The 22,510-nt window shown below is 42.3% G+C and overlaps 3 protein-coding genes across 5 annotated transcripts; all 3 read left to right on the top strand.

Moving 5' to 3' along the window:
* Nucleotides 1–221: 221 nt before the first annotated feature.
* On the top strand, nucleotides 222–2,591 carry LOC135587603 (beta-amylase 3, chloroplastic-like). The gene is made up of 4 exons (XM_065079192.1): nucleotides 222–784; nucleotides 1,063–1,273; nucleotides 1,383–1,493; nucleotides 1,578–2,591. The coding sequence occupies exons 1-4, from the start codon at nucleotides 255–257 to the stop codon at nucleotides 2,373–2,375; spliced, it is 1,650 nt and encodes a 549-aa protein (XP_064935264.1). The 5' UTR covers nucleotides 222–254; the 3' UTR covers nucleotides 2,376–2,591.
* Nucleotides 2,592–2,636: 45 nt separating this feature from the next.
* On the top strand, nucleotides 2,637–9,515 carry LOC103994595 (pentatricopeptide repeat-containing protein At1g62914, mitochondrial-like). 2 transcript variants are annotated; one of them, XM_018831012.2, is made up of 2 exons: nucleotides 2,637–5,471; nucleotides 8,751–9,515. In XM_018831012.2, the coding sequence occupies exon 1, from the start codon at nucleotides 2,645–2,647 to the stop codon at nucleotides 5,333–5,335; it is 2,691 nt and encodes an 896-aa protein (XP_018686557.2). In that variant the 5' UTR covers nucleotides 2,637–2,644; the 3' UTR covers nucleotides 5,336–5,471; nucleotides 8,751–9,515. The 2 variants fall into 2 exon arrangements, with proteins under 2 accessions (XP_018686557.2, XP_018686556.2); XM_018831011.2 differs by having other exon boundaries at nucleotides 8,747–9,515.
* A 1,511-nt stretch (nucleotides 9,516–11,026) lies between these two features.
* Nucleotides 11,027–22,428, top strand: LOC135587602 (eukaryotic translation initiation factor 4G-like). 2 transcript variants are annotated; one of them, XM_065079191.1, is made up of 10 exons: nucleotides 11,027–11,206; nucleotides 11,469–11,700; nucleotides 11,820–11,962; nucleotides 12,174–12,311; nucleotides 12,474–12,541; nucleotides 12,644–12,700; nucleotides 12,960–14,390; nucleotides 14,463–17,743; nucleotides 21,607–21,801; nucleotides 21,887–22,428. In XM_065079191.1, the coding sequence occupies exons 2-10, from the start codon at nucleotides 11,498–11,500 to the stop codon at nucleotides 22,209–22,211; spliced, it is 5,841 nt and encodes a 1,946-aa protein (XP_064935263.1). In that variant the 5' UTR covers nucleotides 11,027–11,206; nucleotides 11,469–11,497; the 3' UTR covers nucleotides 22,212–22,428. The 2 variants fall into 2 exon arrangements, with proteins under 2 accessions (XP_064935263.1, XP_064935262.1); XM_065079190.1 differs by having other exon boundaries at nucleotides 11,028–11,206; nucleotides 12,165–12,311.
* Nucleotides 22,429–22,510: the final 82 nt, after the last annotated feature.

Genomic DNA, 22,510 nt, shown 5'->3' with positions numbered 1-22,510 from the left:
TTGGTTCTTATAGTAACAACAACAATCGGGAAGGGTCAAATCAAAGACTGAGTCATCCAAACATATGGTGAAGGGCAACGTACCGAAAGAAAAGAGTGCCGAGAATGATTACTTCAGTGCACTTTTCCCCCCTTTTTTCCCGTCTGAGAGATACCCACCACATCGGAGCTCTTGGAACAGTCCTCATCTCTTTCTATATGTGCACGCCCCTTCGCCCTTCTCCTCCCCCCCCCACCCCCCCACTAGATACTGTCATGGCGCTAACTCTACGCTCATCGACCTCATTTATGGCCCCTGTGGATTCCAAGACCCACAGGGCCTCCGACGAGTTACCCGGCAGGCTGGCTTTCGACGTCCGCAAGCCCGCAGGCCGTCTCCGAACTTTGAAGGCCTCGAGGCAGGACGTTATCGAGCGAGGAACGCTGCTGCAACATACGGAGCAGGCGGCTGAGCTGCTCCACGCCACCCCTGCAACTCATGGAGATCCAGGTGCGGGCACCGCCCGGGTGCCGGTTTACGTGATGCTGCCGCTGGACACGGTGTCGCTCGCGGGCGGGCTGACCCGGGCACGGGCCCTGAACGCGAGTCTCATGGCGTTGCGCAGCGCCGGAGTGGAGGGCGTCATGGTGGACGTGTGGTGGGGGTTGGCGGAGAAGGATGGGCCTCTGCGCTATAACTGGGAGGCCTATGCCGAACTGGTGCAGATGGTGGAGAGGAACGGGCTCAAGCTTCAGATGGTCATGTCCTTCCACCAGTGTGGTGGCAACGTCGGAGACAACTGCAGGTTCGATTCCTACCACTTTTACCTGAATTCTCTCCTTAGATGTCTCCCTTATCATCTCTATTTACCACCTTTCAGACGAGCTCCTGTTCTTGACGGTGGCTTTCTCTGTATCTATGTGTGTGTGTGTGTGTGTATATATATATATATATAAAAGAGAGAGAGTGTGTGTGTGTGTGCGCGCATGTCAATAAATGATTGCACTCACATATAGCGAGGGAGGGATAGGTGTTTGAAGAAATGACTGCAGTACTAACTCTGTGGAATGAATGGTTTGGCAGCATACCGCTACCACCGTGGGTGCAGGAAGAAATGAGCAGGAACCCGAACATCGTGTACGCCGACAGATCAGGGAGGAGGAATCCGGAGTACATCTCCTTGGGCTGCGACATGCTGCCGGTGCTGAGGGGCCGAACTCCCATCCAAGTCTACTCTGATTACATGAGAAGCTTCCGCGACAGATTCCGCGACCATCTCGGCAGGGTCATCGTCGTAAGCCACCGATCGCTTCATCATCACAAGTCCATATATAACATCAAGCTCTGCCGGCACGTACACCCAGCTTAATCCATCGAATGAAATCATCGTCGTTGTGTTTCAGGAGATTCAGGTAGGGATGGGACCCTGCGGGGAGCTGAGGTATCCGTCTTACCCGGAGAACAATGGAACCTGGAGATTCCCTGGAATCGGCGAGTTCCAGTGCTACGACAAGGTAGAAAGATGATCTTAGATCACAATAGATTGGATTAGAGCGTTGCCAGATTCTCACTTTTGGTCCATCCTTGCTTCGTCGCAGTATATGAAAGCTTCTCTGCAAGCAGCTGCAGTTTCCGTCGGCCGCGAGGAATGGGGAAAGGGCGGGCCGCACGACGCTGGCCACTACAACCAATTCCCCGACGACACCGGCTTCTTCCGAAGAGAAGGAACATGGAACACCGATTACGGCAAATTTTTCCTGGAATGGTACTCGAGCAAGCTATTAGAGCACGGCGACCGCGTCCTCGCTGCTGCTCATGCGATCTTCCATGGCACGGGTGCTAAATTATCAGGGAAGGTTGCGGGGATCCATTGGCACTACCGAACTCGATCCCATGCGGCGGAGCTGACCGCAGGGTATTACAACACACGACACAGAGACGGATACCTTCCCGTAGCTAAAATGATGGCCATGAGGGGGGTGATCCTCAACTTCACCTGCATGGAGATGAAAGACGAGCAGCAGCCCGGTCATGCCGGCTGCTCCCCGGAGCTTCTGGTCCGGCAGGTCAAGCAAGCGACGGCGGCGGCGGGAGCAGAGCTTGCGGGGGAGAACGCGTTGGAGAGGTACGATGGGTCGGCGTACTCGCAGGTCTTGGCGACGAGCAGGGGCGGCGACGGCATGGGTTTGACCGCATTCACGTACTTGAGGATGACCAAGAAGCTGTTCGAAGGCGAGAATTGGCGGCAGTTGGTGGCGTTCGTGAAAAGCATGTCGGAAGGTGGAAGGAGGGTTGTGCTACCTAAGAGTGACACCGCCCGCTCCGACCTCTATGTTGGCTTCGTCGCAGGTGCCAACAGGAAGCCAAAGGTTGTTGACGCAGCTGTTCCTCGGTGAACGGAGGAACAGATGTCGATCCACGTGCAGGCGAGGTGTTCTTGGTACTGCCTATTGCATCAGTGTGCCGAGATATGAAGCCAAAGGTTTGAGAGAGAAGGCGTTCCCTTGCACATCTTGCTGTTCGTCTCTGTTCTCTGTTTTGTGACCGATGAACACCTTCGTCATCACTTTTTTATGATTTTATTAGGTATTTTACCGATGAATTCTACGAAATCTATCACTGTATTGTGCGAGGGGTTGGTTCTAAAGAAGAGAAACATGAGGGCATGCACGTAATTCTGACCCAAAAACAAATAGAGTTCCGCGGCTCCCATGCCGACCCCCCTCCCCCAATGCTCCCGGCCGCGTTCCGACGCGCCCACCACCGGCCTCCTCCGCGACCGCTGCCCCAAGCTCCCGCTCCCTCCTTCCCCCCTCCAAGCCCACTGCCCACCAACTTCTCGACTCCCTACGCCGTCTGCGCCTCCCAAGGCTTCGATCCTATCGATCAATTCCTCCCTCCCCGAACCATCCCTCGTTCGCCGAGCCGCCGCCACCTCTACCGCGAAACCCTACTATCCCTCGCTTACGTCCTCAAGACTGCGCCCGGCCGCCTCCACGACCTTAAATCCCTCGCCTTGGACGGTCTCCGCGCCGCCCCCCTCGCCCGCCTCCTCTGCTCCTTCCCCCGCCACCAGCCTGCCCTTGCCTTCTTTGACGCCGCCCTCCCCGATCTCTCCGCCGACACCGTCAGCTCCTGCTGCGACGCCGCTCACCTCGTCGCCACCATCGGCGACCCCGCCCTAGAGCCCCTCGCGCAGGACCTCCTTGCCTCCCTCCTCCGGCGAATCGGACCCGGTCGTGCCGCCGAGATTATTCATTGGATCGACCGCCACCAGTCCCACTACCCCGCCCTCCACTTGGTCCTCCGCGGCTTCCTCGATGCTGGAATGGCTTCGGAAGCTGTGGACGTCTTGGCGCGGATCAGGAAACAGGGGGAGATTCCGAGCCTCACGGCATTGGCGATCCTCTTACGGTTGCTATTTCGAGGGGGTGATTCGAGAAAAGCTTGGAAACTGTTCAAGGATATGATCGGAAGAGGCCCCCGCCCAAGCTTCAGAACTTTCAATGCCATGATTCTTGGGTCGTGCCAGAAAGGGCACGTCCGTGTGGGTGAGGGGCTTCTACAAGTGATGCCAAGGTTGCATTGTGAGCCAGATGCTTGTAGCTACAACATCTTGCTCAAGGCACATTGTATTTACCGTCGGACTTCAGACGCCTTTGACTTGTTTGATTCAATGCTCAGTTCAGGATGTGCTCCTACAGTTGTGACATATAGTATACTGATCGATGCCTTGTGCCATGAAGGGAGGATGGAGGAAGCAAGAAAACTTTTTGAGGATATGCAGAAAGAGGGCATCCAGTCTAATACGATTACTTACAATGTTCTCATCGATGGGCATGTAAAGGCCGGGCAGATTGATAAAGCAAAAATGGTTTATCGACAGATGAGGGAGAAAGGATTCATGCCCGATTGCTACACATTCAACATATTAGTTGCAGGCTTCTATAAGTTCCACAGGGATTGGGAGGATGAGGTCACGCTCTTGTTTGATGATTTGTTTAAACCAGAGTTGTGTTCTGATGGGTCGATGTTGGATGTATTGGTTTCAAGGTTTTGTTGGGATGGACGGTTGGATGATGCCCGAGAGCTTCTGCAGAGTGCGGTTGAGCAGGGCGTGGCAGTCAGTGTTGCTGGATTTAACTCAGTTATCACAGGCTTTAGCAAGGAGGGTCTTGAAGAAGAAGCTTTTTGTTTGTATCAGACTATGATGGACCTCGGCCTCTCTCCCTCGGTTTCCACTTGCAATGCCTTGATCATTGGCTTGTGCAATAGGGGAAGATTGCAGGAAGCCAGGGAATTAATAAATAAGATGACAGAGAAGGGTTTTTTTGTGAATGTATCTGCTTTCACAATCTATATTGATGGTTGTTTTAGAGTAGGTGATGTCACGGCCGCTTTGAGGTGCTGGAATGAAATGGAGAGACAAGGGATACATGCAGATGTGGTTGGCTTTTCGGCATACATCAACGGCCTTTGTAGGGCTAATTACATTGATGAAGCACAAAAGGCTTTCTACGAAATGTCTAGGAGAGGACTAGTCCCTAATAATTTCACCTATAATTCTTTGATATCTGGATTTTGTAGAGTTGGTAATGTAGCTGAGGCATTGAAACTTGAGAGGGAGATGAGACAGAATGGTCTTTTCCCTGATATCTTCACAAGCAACATAATTATTGATGGATTATGTAGACAAGGCAGGATGAAAATGGCAAACAACATGTTGATAGAAATGTACACTAACGACTTAGCCCCAGATGTCGTAACTTACAATACTTTCATAAATGCATACTGTAGGGCTTTTGATATGGTTAATGCAGTCAGATTTGTCAACAAGATGTCTTCCGATGGTTTTGAACCAGATATTTTCACATACAATATATGGATCCACAGCCTCAGCACCAACCGTATGATGAATCGAGCCATGAAGATGCTAGATGAGCTTGTCTCAACAGGTTTTGTTCCAAACACAATTACCTATAACACTTTCATGAATGGTATTTGCTGTGACATACTTGATCGTGCTATGATTTTGACTGGAAAATTGCTTAAGATGGCCTTTGTTCCCAATGTTGTTACTGTTAACCTGTTACTTTCTCATTTCTGCAAGCAAGGGCTGGCAAAGAGGGCCCTAATGTGGGGAGAAAGACTTTGTAATGTCTCCTTCACCTTTGATGATGCCACACAGAATATATTAGACAGGGCCTGCAGAGAAGTGCAAGAGGGTGCAGAAATTCCTGTGGAGTCAGGAAAAGGCTTATTTTTGGAATTTCTTATGCGGGTTACTTATGATTTTTTATGCAAGAGCAGACATTTAGAATGTAGACCATCAATGATCACAAAACGTCCAAGATGACGGACGCCAGATAGTATTTTGGTAGATGCAGCCTATGTGGAACCTCACAAAAAAAGGTCTGTCTGGAACGTGCTATGGCATTTGTACCACTCTGGATCTGGTCTGCTGCTGGATCTTGGTTGGACCGAAAACCATGGTATTCAAATCATTTAGGCAGACCTTATTTAAATTTCTTGTATTTAGCTGTATTGTCTTGGTTTGCTATAGTAACCCCACACATCTGATTATCTGAAAATGTGCATTTGTGTGAGTCTTCATGAAGTATTTTTTTCTCTTTACTAAGTTAAAAAATTGCTTGGTTCTGGAAGACTAATGTTTCTGTTGCTTTACCTGGGATCGGACTTTCTTTCTCCATGTGCCATTTTTTCAGAAAAATTTTCAATTCTCATACACCTCTATGTTTCATTACTCCCTCGTCTTGGGGCCCTTACATGTTTGCTTAGGATATGATCTTCTTACATGTGCTCTAGACACATGCAAATACTTTAAGCGGATGCTTATTTGTATTTCCTGGTTGATGTGCACCTGGTTCTTTAACATATAACATGCTCAGCAGCCTTGTTGGAAGCTGCTAGCCTTACATTAATAATGTTATCTTCAATATTGATGATTGTCATAGTTTCATGGCTTTCTCCTACAATTGTATGACAATATTTCTGGCTGTTTATGGGGGAAAAAGGTACATTAGGTTCCTACAGAGTTCACCGGTGTCATGCAGAATATTCTAGCATTGTATGATGCTGTGCAATACAATTCTGAAGTGTGGCTGTGTGGAAAAGTGGAAGTATATAGAAAGGATTACATCAAATTCTACTACCTGGATTACTAATATGTGTAGAAGTCTTAAATTGCTTTCTCATTGTTGTGGGTGGTGGAAGATACCAATGATAATCTTTCCATGTGATAACAATGAAGATTTGAGAACATGGCAAGAAATGTCTTCAGGGAGCAATTATCGTGTATCTGTATGTTTATAACCTTAAAAATTACAAATTAAATTCATCTACACCTATATCCTTTATAGTCATGTGTTGCATATTGCTAATGTTGTGACAGGTTCTTTCATAAACTAAGGAGAAATAGATTTATTATTTCACCTATTGCTTTGTCATTTCCAAATGACTTCAAGCTGCTTATTTTTCTTTACTGTTCTATCTTGTAAAATGGGTATAAGTTATTATGTTCTCAACATCATAAAGTATTACAGCTTTTCACAAGTAATTTAAGAAACAAATCTTGAGATGACAAATTGATGACTATCATTTGTTGCTACTTGTCTTATGTGGCAGTACAGAAGGTAAAAACCAAAAGGGTTACAATTTTAATTAATTCCTTTGCGCCTGTTTTTTGAAGTTTGATGTCATTGCACCTAATATACTGAACCAATTCGATGTTTGTGTAAAATTATGCATTTTTCCCTTCTTTGTTTAATTTAAATAAGCTTTTGTTACCATATGAGATGCATAAGATGTTAGCCTGTCGAAATGCTATCAGAACTCAAAGTATCATCTGCCATTTTTTTGGTTATTTGTGGTGTAAATGTAATGCCTCTTTTCTTGGGAAACATTCTATAGATATCATGTAGCACATCTGAATGAATACCAGCTCTTTCTTAGGATGATTTTTTGCATAAAATAGACAATGATAATATCATTTGTAATAATCATTGTGCCACCGAGTATCAGTGTCACTGAATTGGCCACCGTCTTGAGTGCACACTAAAAACTTTGATGACATGGACAATCGTGGATATCATGCTTCTTTTGATGTTTAAGCTGACAAGACTGACCAGTTGTTGGTGCTGATATAACCTGATAATTCACCTATTCATTTGTGTTCATGGAAATGCTGTTAATGGTATTTTTGTTAGAGCATATATCAAGCTCTTCATGCTTTATGTTCCACATCATCACCTTAGTTCTACATCATCTAGTATCATGCCATTCTGAAGTAACTTAATTAAGTTGTCTCAAGGTTACTAGTGGCTTTAGTGTTCTTTACATGATTGAAAAGGTACGAACCATATATAGGGACTGCAATATAAATGGGCCCTGAAGACTTGCCAAATACTTTTTGGTAACTTAAGCCTCCTGAATTTGCTTATACTCCCGCATCAGATACTTGCGTCCATGTGAACAGCAAACAATAGGCTGACCTTTCTTGATGATTCTGAAGTGTACCACCCAGCAATACACTAAAGTGTCTACTCTCAGAGGTAACTTAATTAAGTTTTTTTTTGTAAAAAATAAATAATTGTGTTGTTAAGTGAAACCATTACTGAGCAGCATATCTGAATTTTTTTCCCCAGCTGAAACTACTAAAGGCAAATCTTATGATATCGCTCCAATGTTGGATGTAGCGTATATCAAAAGATTGTTCGTAACTGGTGCTCTGGATGAATTAAGGGTCTGTTTTAGTTGTAGTTTTCAAGTAAGATTTTAAGTCTATTAGTGGTTTTGCTAAAAGTTTCCTATATATAAACTCAAAAGTGATATAACTTTGATTTCTCTTAGAGCAATCAAAGTTTGAAGAAAATGCGGATCAGCCACAAAAACCATCTATTTGAGTTTCGAGCAATTGGTGGCCAGTTAACTTTGTCTAGTGATTTAGCTTGTATGTTTTCATTTCTTTTTACATAAATTCCTAAAATCAGGTGGAGCTTTCCATGAGGGTGAAAATTGGAAATTGAAGATCTAGTTTGCTATGAGGGAGGGAAAATAGCCAGATATACTGCAAGATCATTTATATAGATGGCTGTATTGGAGTAGTTGATGTCATAGCGACGTTGAGATGCTGGAACGAAATGGAGAGACAAGGGATACAAGCGGATGTGATTGGCATTTCAGCATATATCAATGGCCTTTGTAGGGCTAATTCCATTGATGAAGAACAAAAGGCTTTCTACAAAATGTCTAGGTGAGGATTAGTCCCTGATCATTTCACCTATAATTCTTTGGTATCTGGATTTTGTAGAGATACATAATGGCCTTTTGCCTGATATTTTCACAGGCAACATAATTATTGATGGATTCTGTAGACAAGGTAGGATGAAAATGGAAAACAATATATTCATGGAAATGTACACCAATGGTGTAGCACCGGATGTCATAACTTACAGTACTTTTATAAGTGCATACTGTAGGGCTCTGGTTTTGAACCAGATATTTTCATATACAATATACGGATCCACAGCCTCTGCACCAGCCGTATGATGAATCGAGCCATGAAGATGCTAGATTAGCTTGTCTCAACAGGTTTTGTTCCAGACACAATTACCTATAACACTTTCATGAATGGTTTTTGCTGTGATGTACTTGAGATCGTGCTATGATTTTGACTGGAAAATTGCTTAAGATGGCCTTTGTTCCCAATGTTGTTACTGTTAACCTGTTCCTTTCTCATTTCTGCAAGCAAGGGCTAGCAAGGAGGGCCCTAACGTGGGGAGAAAGACTTCGTGAGGTGTCCTTCACATTTGATGATGCCACGCAGAATATATTAGATTGGGCCGACAGACATGTGCAAGAGGACACAGAAATTCCTTTGGAGTCGGTGGAATTTCTTGTGTGTTGCTTATGATTTCTTATGCAAGGGTAGACATTTGGAATGTAGCCATTGATGATCACGAGCCTCTTTGTTGATGGAATTGACAAGATTTCAAGATGACAGATGTCAGATAAGTATTATGTGGTAGATGCGGTCTATGTGGCGCAATGGTCGTATTATGTGATAAAAGTGTTCTATGTGGCACGCTGGTCATATATTCTGGATGGAAATGCCTACCAGCCACCCACCACCTTAGCTGCTTCATACGGTGCAAAAGACCCACTGCTTCAAACACATGAAACACATTCAACTGCAGGTCAGGTGCTCTTTTTCCTTGAAAATTTTACGGTGGCTTCATGGGAAATTAGCTGTTAAGAAGTTATGTGGAACCAAGTGCAGCTTAAACCTGAAGGTTATGATGCTTTCTGATCACACTTATTGCAAAGGACATCACAGAAAGAAGATTTTGATTTTAGGATCAAGTAATACTTTCATCTGGGATGAGGCAGGATGTTTTTGGTTTCTACCTTCCAACAAATGTGAACCATCAAAAGATGGTAACTGATCACAATTTTTTTTTCTCTTTATTAATTGGTTTAGGACACTTTGGACGTTAAATTCTTGCAAAATTTTCTGATGGATCCTTGCCTCGCTTTGAGTTTTTCCTGTGCCTTTGTAAAGTGGAATCTAGAAAGATATGGCAGATGGATGGGCACTATTGATTATGAAGTCTTTGAAAACTGCTTCATAAAGTTCTGATAAATGCTTGTTTATCTGAGGAAAAGCTTTGATAAATGCTTCAGACAATCTATGTGTTCAGTACACCGATTGATATGTTGTGACTGCAAGGACAAACTTATTCTTGTCAAGTGTACGATACCGGAAAATGCCAGTTATGGATCTGCAAATTCAAAAAGATTCATCTGTCTAAACTATCCTCCTCATGTCTTGATCACCTAATTTGGTTATCAAGGATGAACTCTTATATCTCTCAGGGTGGATGTCAATTTCTGGTTTGCCTAACAGGTTTTGGCATGTGGTGTCACTCATGCGCCTTGTATACAAACTTCGTTAACATGCTTGACATGATCTCATTTTGCTCAGACCAGGTTAATTAAGATGGTGCAGAATTTGTGCTACCCTAAGGTAGGTGTCAATCAAGCTTAAAATAGCAACCAGCTTGAAGGAGAAGTTTTTATTTCAGTGATTCAAACATCGATCTCCTGAATGAATCGAAAATAAATATTCGACCACCTTGTCTGAGGCTTCTTTATGGGTAAAAGGAAAAAATAGTATGTGGGGATATCTAAAGGAAAAGAACAGCAGCACTTATCCACCAGTCTTAAAAAGCATACCGCCGCTTCCGATGGCAGCAACTCGGTGTGAGGTCTCACCAATTCCCAATTCAGCTGCACATCCGTCGCCATCGTTCTCCTCTGCTGCTTTTCCAATTGCATCGTTTCCTTGCAGCGTAAGAAAGCCTAAGCAGTCCCAACAAAGTTTGAATGCTCCAAATGGTGAGTAGTGAGTGCTTCTTCTTTAAATCACCATCGCAGCCTTCCTACATGTCTTTGACTATCGATTCCGTTGATCTATTATTGTTAGTACACCATATGATACGGCTATCCGCATCATGATTGATGATGTATTGTCAATATCAAGTAAGATAAGAAACAGTCTATACATATATAAATATTTTAATTAGAAGATATAGTATGATTACTATCAATCAACGGTCTTTAATTGAGATCAAAAAAAATTTATAAATAATAATTTAAATACTTTAAGCTTACTTAAAGATGAAACTTTAGAAGGATGCACGTAATCTTGATTTTTATGATTTGATTGTTATTATCGTAGCTGTCTGACTTGGTTTGAACTTGGAAATATGTTCTTCATGCGTCGTCGGGTTGCAGAGCGAGGTTCATGTTATTGGGCTTCGTAAGGCCCAAAACCAAATGCGCCCCCTTTTATAGCCTTATAACACGAAAAGGCCATCCCATCGACGTTGGGTCGGACACGCGTCCTATTCGAACATGATGCTTCGTCGAATTTGGTTAGCTTTGATCGTCTTCCCTCCTCGCTCCGTTTAATCTTTTCTTATCATTATTTCTAATGCCTTCTTTTCTCCTCTTTGATTTCCCAATTTACCCACATCTCTCTCCCTTTCTTAAATCTCTCTCTCTCTCTCTCTCTCTCTCTCTCTCTTCCCGTCCCCTCTCTCTCTCCAGTGATGTGCTGTTGATGATTCCCGCTTCGTTCGCATCCCACTGAGGGGGAGCCCTAATCTCCCTAAATCGCCCGCTTTCTTCGCTCTCGAACTCTAAGGTAAGCGGAAGGCCGTGATCTCCCTAAATCGCCCGCTTTCTTTGCACTCCAACTGCGATTGGATCTCCTGCACTGTTCCCCTGTCACTTTCATCTAGGTTACACTTCGCTTGAGAAAAAAGGTTGCTTCTTTTTTGTTCTTTCTTGATCAGATTGCTCGCGGCATCTGTAGCACAGTGGAATCTTTAGGGTTCGATCTAGTGTGATCGATCGTTTGGTTTTTGATCTTTTCTTTCGTTTCGGTGGTTGTGCTTCTGGTTTAGATTTGGAGGAGCAAGTGCCGCCGGTATTTATGTCCGTCAATCAATCCAGGGCTGAGAGGACCCAGGGTCAGCTTAGGAAACCCAGTCGATCGGGCAGCTCCGGCCAGCAAAGGGGTTCCATTGGCAGCGGCGCTCTCGGGAAGGGCGGCAGTTCCGCCCCTTCTCCTATCTCCTCGTCTGTTTCCTTTGCTGCTCCTTCGTCGATCTCCCCATCGTTGTCGACGAACCGCAGGTGCAACCTTTCTCTCTCTTTTTGATCGAGACCCTCTTTTTGCTTATGGTGGTTTATGCATTATGATGTCCGAAAAGATAGGGTTCCTAAGGTACTTCTTTTGATGTCGGTCTCTGTAGTATCAAGAAATCTGGTAATGGACATGGCGGTCAATCTAGAATAAATCCAGCAAGCACGACTTCTGAAGCGAGTGGTGCTGCTCCCTCTACCACCGCCCATCGTGCTGTTCAGAATGGTGCTCAGGCCCCGCAGCCTTCTCCTGGTATCACGTTCAAAATAACCGTCTTTATATTTTGTATTTTTGTATGTAATGTGCTTCTTGAAAGATTTTTTGCTAGCCCTAGAAATAGCAGCCAGAAGCCGGACTTAGTTTATGTTAATTCCTTCCCTGTATGAGAGTGATGATCTGTTAGTATTTATCTCATCCTCTAACTGGGCATGCTGTTGATGCTGGTTCTTTGTAGGATTTTCAGATGCATCAGTCCCGGGCGGTGCAAAACTTATTGATATGCCGGCCCCTAGAAATGCATCCCGAGGTATCCCTAAGTCGCCATATTCTCAATCTGCTACTGGAGCTTCAAGTTCTTCAACAACCTCGGCACCGCCCAAAGGTTCAGTGTTGTTCCTTTTAAATTAACTGTGTTCATTTTCACATAAGACTTCGCTGTAGTAATCTTGAACTTTTGCAAGCTTTACTGATGTACTGTTGAGAGCCAATTCTGTGATGAAAGAAAGATTGTTCTATACTACTCATTTCGTGGTGCTCTCCTCAGGGGATACATCTAGGACTTTTCCCCTTCAGTTTGGCTCGATAAACCCTGGCATCGTGAATGGATTGCAGGTAAAATTTTTTTGGGAACCTGTAATTTTCGTGTTTGTCTTGTTTCCTGTGTCGCTTGTGATGTTTTGCTCATACTTGGTAAATGCATTATGGCTATGAAAGATCCCTGCTCGGACAAGCTCCGCGCCACCAAATCTGGATGAGCAGAAATGTGACCAGGTTTGTGGTTATTTTGGCACTACTAAATATGTTTTCTATTTCGTCAATTTTTTTTTCACAAGAATAAAACTATCTACTTCATAATCCATATCTAGATCAGTTTTCCTTTCATTGGTGTATGGCCCTTTTGTACCTCGTAATTTTACTTACTCTACTTTGACACTCTTTACTTGCTTCTATGATACCGTGGCTTCAATAACACACCTGGCTGCTTTGAGTTTAAGTATCACACTGATGTTTAACTTTGTTAACCTTTCAGGCTCGCATTGAGTCGTTTGGAGCTGCTCCAACATTGCCTGTGGCCTCTATCCCAAAACAGCAGCAGCAACAGCAAGCCAGAAAGGATGTCAGTGGTGCTCAGCAATCTAATAGTGTGGAGGCCCATCCTCTACCACAATCAAAGAGGGATGTAAGCATCCCAGTCCCATCTGCCTCAGTCACATCCATGCCAAAATCATCTGTTCTTCCAATTCCTGGAATGCCTCCTATGCCTATGCCTATGCCATTTCAACCTCACCAACCACAAATTCCTCCTCAGCTTGGTGGCCCTAGTCACCAAATGCAATCACCAGGCCTTGCAGCCAATTCACTTCAAATGACCATGACATTACCTGTGGGCAATGTTCCCCAAGTTGCACAGCAGATTTATGTTCCTGGCATCCAATCTCATTTTGTACAACAACAGGCAATGATGCACCAGGGCCAGGGTTTAGGGTTTGCCCCTCCAATTAGTCATCAATTGTCCCAGCAGTTAGGAAATATGGGAATGGGCATTTCTTCACAATTCCCTCAACAGCATATGGGTAAATTTAGTGGCCCTCGTAAGACTATAGTGAAAATAACTCATCCAGAGACTCATGAAGTGTTGAGGCTTGACAAAAGAACGGATTCTTCTAAGGATGGTGTTTCCTCTGGGCAAAGGTCACTTTCTAATGTAATCCCACAAGCTCAGCCTATTCCAACATATTCTGCAGCTCATCAGATGAACTACTACGCCCCCATGCAGCAGAATTCTTATAGCCCTTCTCCACTTATTTTTACCACCACTACTGTTCCTCTGACCAGTGGGCAGGTACCTATGAGCTCACAGGCTCCAAAGTATAGCTATCCTGTGAGTCAAAGTGGACAAAACTTGTCCTTCATGAAGTCATCCATGGCCAATGCTGTTCCAGGTGGCAAACCTGCACTTTCCATGCCTGAAGCGGTCAACTTGGAAGGTTTACCAGTTTCCACCTCCCTCCCTTATGCAGTCCAGATAAATGTGAAAGGTTTACAAAGTGAAATAGTTGGTGCATCTTCCGGGACACCTCCAGTGGTAATTAGCATGCCTCTTACTGAGGCAGAACCAGTTAAGTCGGTGAAGACTGTGGCAGATGCTACCGTTTCCTGTCATAAAAATAATGAGACCAGTCCAGATGGACCTGCTCAGCAGCTCAAGTCAGGCTCCGAGCCACTACTTACATTGCCTGTCTTGGACAAAAGCTCAGCTGCTGCTCCTCCTGTGCTCTCATCACAGAGAATGCTCTCTGAAGCTTCATCCACCCCTGAATCACGAACTGGAGATTCTGGATCAGTTCAATCTGGAAGTGATATTAGGAAAAGAGAACCTCTTCGAAGATCTGATTCTTTAAAGGATAACCAGAAAAAGCAAAATAGAAAGGATCTTAGAAACTCCCAACAAGAACATCAGGTTTGTGGTTCTAGTTTACTCCTTTCTTGTTTGTTCCTTATTTAACATGCCAATGTGTCTGAATCTTTGCAGTTAGATGTGTCTTCTCCTGAAGGATCCAAACTGTCTTCACCAAAACCAACCAAGAGTAGTTATGCGGGAGAGCTAATTTCTCAAGAAGGATGCACTAACACTGAGAATACTGAAGCTGTTTTGGCGTCTGATCTGGCCACTCCTTCAGCATGGTCTTGTAATAAAGCTGAAAACATGATTCTTTCAGAAGCAGGAGCAACTGAGCCATTTAAAGGTGAAATAATGCCTGCTGCTTCTGGCTTATCTGGATCGATATTGGAGAAGGAAGCATCTCAAGGTACTTCACTGTTTCATGCTGATTCATTTGGTTCAGCACCTGATGGTGTTTCTATCAAAGAGGATGTCCCTGCTGAGGTTACAACTTCTTCGAGTCCTATGATGGATGGAACTAATTCCAGGAGTTTGTGTACTAGCTCATGTTTGGTCAATGAAGTTTTGGACGTTATGAGAGATGAAATGCTTGATGTAACAAAGCATGAGAAGTCTGAAGTGTCAGATGCTTCATTGCAAGATTCTAGTGACAATAACGTGCATCAACCTTCTGCAACCAAGAAGTCTTCCAAACTTTTTGATCCAGTTATGTTGCTAAAACAAGATGATGGCGGAAGAAATGATGGGAAAGTGAAATTTAGTGATTACCATGAAGCAGACAACAAACAGTTTAGTAGCTTTGTTGTTGGAACTAAAGAGGGGGAAAGTAGGATAGCCAATGAAGAAAATAAGACAATTGATGCATCTCTGGACCCTGCTGATTCTGGAACTGCACCTAGCAATGATATTCGATCTGCCAATGATGACAAAGATAAGGTTGACTTTTTTACAACCAAATGTGAAATAAAATACAGTGAGGATATTGGTTTAACTGATTCTGGTGTCATTGAGACAGCCCCTGTTCCTAGTCCATCTTTATCTGAGGTGACACAGAAGTCGGAATCTGAAGTTGTGGGTTTGCATAGTGGACTGGTTTCTGCAACAAGCTTGAGGCAGAAGGAGAAGCCTTCGTTGGAAACATTGAAGCCTAAGATTACTACCACAAGAAAAAAGAAGAGAAAGGAAATACTTTCCAAAGCAGATGCTGCAGGGACTTCTGACCTTTACAATGCATACACAGGCCCAGAGGAAATGCATGAGACTGTTAGCAACCCAGAAAGCATAGATAATTCTATGACTGACACAAAGAGTGCACATGTAGATTTTACTAATAAGGAAGTGCCTGCAAGCGAGGAAGATGGGCAGAACAAAGCTGAGCTGGATGATTGGGAAGATGCAGCTGATATATCAACTCCAAAACTGAAAACATCAGAGCATGGGCATTCAGCTGATGGGCATGATTATGATGGTGATGAAGCTACTACTCAAAAGAAATACTCGAGGGACTTTCTAATGACCCTCTCGCAGCAGTTTACTGAGCTTCCTGTGGGTTTTGAGATTGGTTCTGACATATCAGATGCACTGATGAGCACTCCACTAGGGAAATCACCATGTCCAAGTCCTGGGAGGATCATAGATCGACCATCAGGTGCTTCTCGAGTAGACCGCCGTATGGTTGGCAATCTGGATGATGAAAAATGGACAAAATCTCCATCTTTCGGCCTTGGACGTGACAGGTTGGATATCGGGCATGGAGCTGCAATTGTCAGTCTTCGACCTGGGCAAGGTGTCAGTCATGGGGTTTTGAGAAATCCACGTGGGCAGGCATCCAATCAATTTGGAGGAATTCTATCAGGGCCAACACAGTCAGTGGCATCTCAGGGAGGCATGCCTCGTGATGCAGATAGGTGGCAGCGTGCAAGAGGTTTAATGCCCTCTCCTCAAACACCTTTGCAGGTAATGCACAAAGCTGAGAGAAAATATGAAGTGGGCAAAGCTGTTGATCAGGAAGAGGGAAAGCAAAGACAGCTAAAAGCTATCCTTAACAAATTGACCCCTCAAAATTTTGAAAAATTCTGTGCCCAGGTCAAGGAGGTTAACATTGACAGTGCAGCTACTCTTACTGGTGTCATTTCACAGATCTTTGACAAAGCTTTGATGGAACCAACCTTTTGCGAAATGTATGCTAACTTTTGTTTTCATCTCTCTGGTGCACTACCTGATTTCAATGAAGACAATGAAAGAATAACTTTTAAAAGACTGCTTCTGAACAAATGCCAAGAAGAATTTGAAAGAGGGGAGAGAGAACAAGCTGAAGCTAACAAAGTCGAGGAGGAGGGTGAGATCAAGCAGTCCGAAGAGGAGAGGGAAAAGAAAAGGCTCCGGGCCCGCAGGCGCATGCTGGGTAATATTAGGTTGATTGGGGAATTGTACAAAAAGAAAATGTTGACTGAGAGAATTATGCATGAGTGCATCAAGAAGTTGCTAGGCCAGTATCAGAATCCTGATGAGGAAGATGTTGAAGCGCTGTGCAAATTGATGAGTACAATTGGGGAGATGATAGATCACCCCAAGGCAAAAGAGCACATGGATGCATATTTTGATATGATGACAAATCTATCAACAAATCAAAAGTTATCTTCACGTGTTAGATTTATGCTGAGAGATGCAATCGACCTTAGAAAAAATAAATGGCAACAGAGAAGGAAAGTTGAGGGGCCAAAGAAGATTGAGGAGGTTCACAGAGATGCAGCTCAAGAAAGGCAAGCTCAATCAAGTAGGTTGGCTCGCGGTCCTGTCATTAATAATATCCCAAGACGTGGTCAAGTAGTTGACTATGGTTCCCGTGGATCCACACCGTTAACTTCTCCAAATTCCCAGCAGGTTGGCAGTCTTCGTGGATTGCCAACTCAGGCTCGTGGGTATGGCACCCAGGATGTACGCTTGGATGATAGGCATCATTTTGAAACAAGAACCGTGTCGCTTCCTCTACCGCAAAGGTCTACTGATGATGATTCTATTACCCTTGGTCCTCAAGGTGGCCTGGCTAGGGGAATGTCTACAAGAGGACACCCATCAATATCAATATCTAATGTTCTGGCTTCTGAATCTCCAGCTGTTGGAGAACATCGTAGATTGACATCAGGTCCAAATGGTACTAGTTATATGGCAGATAGGTTTTCTGGAACAGCACATGATCAAGTAAAACCTCATGATCGTACTAGTTACTATGGAAGCAGAGACTTCAAGATTTCAGATCATACTTCTGATAGATCAGTTATGTCTATTCTACCTGCTGGGCGAACTCATGGTACTTCAGACAGCAGCCTAACTTCAGCTTCTGAAATAAGAACATTACCAGAAGAAGTTCTGCGAGAAAAATCAATTTTAGCAATAAGAGAGTTCTATAGGTATTTTTCTCAATCTTGTGTTTTCTGTCTTCCCAGTTGTGCTTGTGATGACTGGTTCTAATCTCTGTTCTGACTGGTTCTAATCCTATTGTTTTATCCTTGTTCGTTTGCATGATGGAAATAATCAATTTTTTTTTTCTTATTTATGATATTTTCTTCGAAATCATTTTCCTTCTATTTTAACATTAAGATTTCAACAAATAACTGTAAACATGTAAAAATCTTATTACCATATAAATCTCTAATCTCCTTCTGCTATGTTTGTACTGATATCGATATGCATTTTCCGTTATATTTATTTATTCTTTAAACTAAACAGATATATGGTTCTTTGCCATGCATTTAAAAGTTGCATGAGTCCAATAAAGAGCTGTTATCGGAAAGTGTGTAGATACTTCTCTTTCTTTTTATTTTTAACTTGAACTAGGTTGTAAAGGACTTGTAGAGCAATATAACAACTTCCTCGAGAGAAAATGGTTCTTCTAATCCCATTAGAAGTGCTTAGGAAATTGCAAAAATAATAACCCTGAGCCTTTATTTGTGTAAATCCTTGAGGTGGAGACACTGAACTTCTCTTTTGTCTTAAGCTGAAGTATAGAATTCATGCTTATGAGCATAATGATAAAATTTTGGCATTAAGAACAGTCTTGGATGAAAGTAACTAGTGTTGACAGTAATATGATTTTAACATGGATGCTTTGAGATTCTTCCAATAATATCTAAGTTCTAAAATAGATGAACTAGTGGATAGGATTCCTAATATGAAAAAAATATTAAAGATTAACCAAGTGACTAAGAACCTAAACTTTACTCCAGGAATTGCAGATTTGTCGAATGAATGAGAGTTAAAGTAGGTTGCTGGAATTTATTTTGGAAGATTATTTTTGGTTTAACAACGTCTTCATACCACATTATAAATCAGCATTTAGAATTGATATTAAAGAAGTCACGAAACTGGAGGATTATTATTCCCAAAGGGAATGCAAGTTGAGATGGTGGCAAAGAAATTCATGGAATGAGAAAGGAAACAGAAACAGAAAAGCATAGGTTACAAAAGGAATTGTGCAGGAAAAGGGAAAGATGGACCATATACTTGGTTGCTTTGGAACCAAAAATTAGGTTATGATGCAAGTTGCAGAAACATCATGAGAATCTGGGATGGAACTGTAAACTGTTAATTACAGCAAATGACAATGTACAATTTTTTCTATGTATTAGGCATTATAAGGATACTGCTGGTTACATTTTGTCACTGATTTGAGAGACATCTATTGCATGCCAGTGTATACCGTGCTCTCAACTTCCTTGCCTTGCAGCCAAATTACAAGAGGGTCATGAGCAAATGACTTGGGGTTGTTTTCTATAACAGACCCAAAATCAAAAGCATTATTAGCATTCTCTTTTTTTCACTTCTTTGGTAATTAATATCCTTGACTCTTGATAAGTGAACATCTGTAACCAAAAGAACATATGTAGATCTCTTCCTTTGGTTCTTGGTATCTGTACACAAGAGCTTTAGACTGCATTCCTTCTTTATTTTTATTGAACCCTAATTCCTTGGATGTAAAATATCATTTCGCTGTCTGAAAGTACATAATGCTATCTGTAGTCTATTATGTTATGGAGGCTGCTAGAACAATGTAAAATTTTGCTGGAGTCTGCCTACTTTTAGGACTTTACAAATATTAACACTTTTCAGATGTGGCAAATCCTTCAAATTTTAATGGTATGACAAATCATCCTTACTAAATGAAATTCCATGAGTTAAGTGTAACTCCAGTATTGGTTTTATAAAACCAAATGTTACTGTTTTTCTTATGCTACTTTGTAGTGTACCTATGCTTGTACATTTTCATTTTTTTCTGTGCAAGTCCTTTGGACTTTTGATGATCTGAATTTCCATTACAAAGTAAAGTTACCATGAGACTACGAGTTACACCTGAAGTTGCTGTTGAAGAAACAGTTTTTCTGCTTTTCTCTTCTTATCTTATAGTACTTTGTACTGCAATTGCGTTCATGCTTTTTTTTTTCCTCTGTAGTTGTTATGCCAATGCTGTTTGATTCTCTGCTTAAGAAGTTGATTTTTTGTTATCGTGCATTTTTTAGATGCATATTATTTCAGTTAATGATTTAATAGGAAAAAGTTGCTGAAGCCAGACAAAGGTGAGATCATAGTTTTAGCATTGTCTTAGGAGAAGTAATAATATTGCAATTGCTCACACTTTCTCAATAGGTTTACCAGATGGAATCAAATGAAGCTTTGGATTTTGGAAGATACGGAGAAAATTCAAGAAGCATAAAGAATAGCTTATTAGTGGAGAGCCTTGATGTCTATGTTGAAAAGAAACATGGGAACTTTTGCCTCCTCCATGGATGCTGTGTATATGGAGAAAACATCAAACATGGGAAATAATTTTAGATATATGTGATTTTAGGCTTGATGTAGGTGAGAAATTAGTTATGCATAAAAATTGGAATAATATGACTTTTTTCCCATTAGGATAATATATTAAATAGCCTGCATAAATTGTAGAATAAAAATTTGGAAGAGAAAGTGGAGTAGAAAACAAAATCTTGGTGTTCCTCAAATTTCCATACGTTAAAACTCCTTAGTGGCTTGAGGACTTATCCAGCCCTGTTTATTATTTAAAATTGGACTTTTAGCTTCAACAGGACTCGGTCTAATACTGTAAGACACCATAAAATAATAAAAATGAAACAATAATAAAATTTATCATCAAAAGGTGTATAAAATTAAAATTCCAGCCAGAGGCCGTAAGGGGCTGGCCAACTTGGGGTTCTCATGGACGGTGGTTTGGATATGGCTGCTTCCCAACTTGGTGCGAACTGGTACATCCATCCTGATAGAAATGACTGCTTCCCAACAACCTGGTACGGACTAATACGTTCGTTCTGATAATCAACATAAGATTAGATTTTCTCCAAGGTCAACTAGATGATATGTTTGCTTGTGTTTAATCGAATGTTAAACTCTAATATAAAGAAAAGCTGAAAAGGACAAATAGCAGAATCACTACTCACATGAGTTGCTACATTGGTAGACAGCCATGCATGCCATTAATATTTTGCAGAGGGAGAGTTGGGCCAGGATTTCCTTATATTTTGATGCTTTTGAGGGTTTTGTTTGTTTGTAGTAAATGTGTTGGAAATATATTCCTAAATTAATTTCATGGGTCCTATGAGAAGCAGGTATGGGGTGTGTTTCTTGGGTTGGACTAGGATTAGTTGGACTAGATTTTACCACGAGCTTTCTTTCGTTGTTTTCACAATCTCTAAGTAGCTTTTTTTCCTTGATACTTCTACATTAAATTGTCTAATAATTAAAAGGTTGACATCCATTCGATTAGTGTTGAATGGGACCTTGCCATTCCAACAAGAAAACCACCCATTGATAATGTGCCCCACCCATCTATTTGTTGTTTATTTCTTTGGTTTAGAATAATCTGCCATCATCCAAGCCTTTGAGGGATAACCTTTGAGGTCAGCTGTGGAGCATTGGTCAAAGCTAAGATTGTTCTCCAGAGGCCAGCCAACATAGAACATAGGTCAAAGCTGAGAAGGCTAAACAGGATATTAAATGTAATTTTAGATCACTCTTATCAGCCTAATTCAACTTCTCTAACATCGGTTTTCTAATTTATATGACCAAGGAGCAACCAACTTTGAGATAGAGTTTTCCATGTGTCATTTAACAAAAAGCTCCTTTTCTTTATTACTTCCTGCTTTTCATCTGTCGTCGTTGTATATAATCATTGTAATCCGTGGTTAAGGTTGCTGTTTTTATTTACTAAAATTATTTTGATCTTAGTTTGGAACTGATACAAAACCTGGTTTCTCTTCAGCGCCAAGGATGAGAACGAGGTTGCATTGTGCATCAAGGAGCTAAATGCTCCAAGTTTTTATCCTTCTGTCATCTCACTGTGGGTCACCGACTCGTTTGAGAGAAAAGATGCCGAAAGAGATCACTTGACAGAGCTTATTATCAACCTTTGCAAATCAAGGGATAGCTTGCTTAATCAAGTACAGCTACTCCAGGGGTATGAACGGTGAAGAGAGAAAGATTGTCGATGCCCTTTTTTCTATTATTGATGATAGCTTTACTGATCATTTGATTAATGTCAGGTTTGAATCTGTTCTTTCTTCATTGGAGGATTCTATGAACGATGCACCAAGAGCAGCAGAGTTTCTTGGTCGCATTTTTGCCAAATTTGTTATGGAAGATATGGTTACCTTGAGAGAGATTGGAAGATTGTTGTACGAGGGAGGTGAAGAACCAGGCCGTTTAAGAGAGACTGGGATAGCAGCGGACGTGCTCAGTAACATTTTCGAGACCATACGGTCAGAAAAAGGAGGGACCATTTTGAATGAGATCCGGGCTAGCTCCAACCTACCATTGGAAGATTTCCAACCGCATCCTAAACAATCAAAGATGGATGCATTTCTTTGATATAAGGCATGATATTCATGGTTTTGTAGGATGTTCCATCCAGAAAAATATTGCTCTCCTTTCTCCTCGTTTTGTGTTCTTAACATATTGGTTTTTGTTTCTGCATGCCTTCATAATCGTCCCGTTGTTTGGTGCAATCAATAACGGGATTTGAGATGAACAGTTTGTGAGTTTATTATGTCAGCAGCGGGAATCATCAAGGCAAGCCTTTTTGATCTGTTGGTATGTTCTACATCGGAATTCTAACCATCGTGTCGAGCAACATGGTGATAAGGAATAGAGATTGCAGTGTCTTGGCG

The sequence above is a fragment of the Musa acuminata genome, chromosome BXJ1-8, assembly GCF_036884655.1.
Source record: "Musa acuminata AAA Group cultivar baxijiao chromosome BXJ1-8, Cavendish_Baxijiao_AAA, whole genome shotgun sequence".
NCBI lineage: Eukaryota > Viridiplantae > Streptophyta > Magnoliopsida > Zingiberales > Musaceae > Musa > Musa acuminata.
The sequence above is the reverse complement of the archived record's forward strand: the minus strand, read 5'-3'. Positions and strand labels throughout refer to the sequence as shown.

Bases quoted from the DNA above. Each gene is read 5' to 3' on its own strand.
- LOC135587602 (XM_065079190.1), top strand. From the start codon at position 11,498: ATGTCCGTCAATCAATCCAGGGCTGAGAGGACCCAGGGTCAGCTTAGG. The intron at 11,701-11,819 runs GTGCAACCTTTC...CGGTCTCTGTAG, and splicing joins TCGTTGTCGACGAACCGCAG to TATCAAGAAATCTGGTAATG. The intron at 12,701-12,959 runs GTTTGTGGTTAT...TTAACCTTTCAG, and splicing joins ATGAGCAGAAATGTGACCAG to GCTCGCATTGAGTCGTTTGG.
- LOC103994595 (XM_018831012.2), top strand. From the start codon at position 2,645: ATGCACGTAATTCTGACCCAAAAACAAATAGAGTTCCGCGGCTCCCAT.
- LOC135587603 (XM_065079192.1), top strand. From the start codon at position 255: ATGGCGCTAACTCTACGCTCATCGACCTCATTTATGGCCCCTGTGGAT. The intron at 785-1,062 runs GTTCGATTCCTA...ATGGTTTGGCAG, and splicing joins AACGTCGGAGACAACTGCAG to CATACCGCTACCACCGTGGG. The intron at 1,494-1,577 runs GTAGAAAGATGA...GCTTCGTCGCAG, and splicing joins AGTTCCAGTGCTACGACAAG to TATATGAAAGCTTCTCTGCA.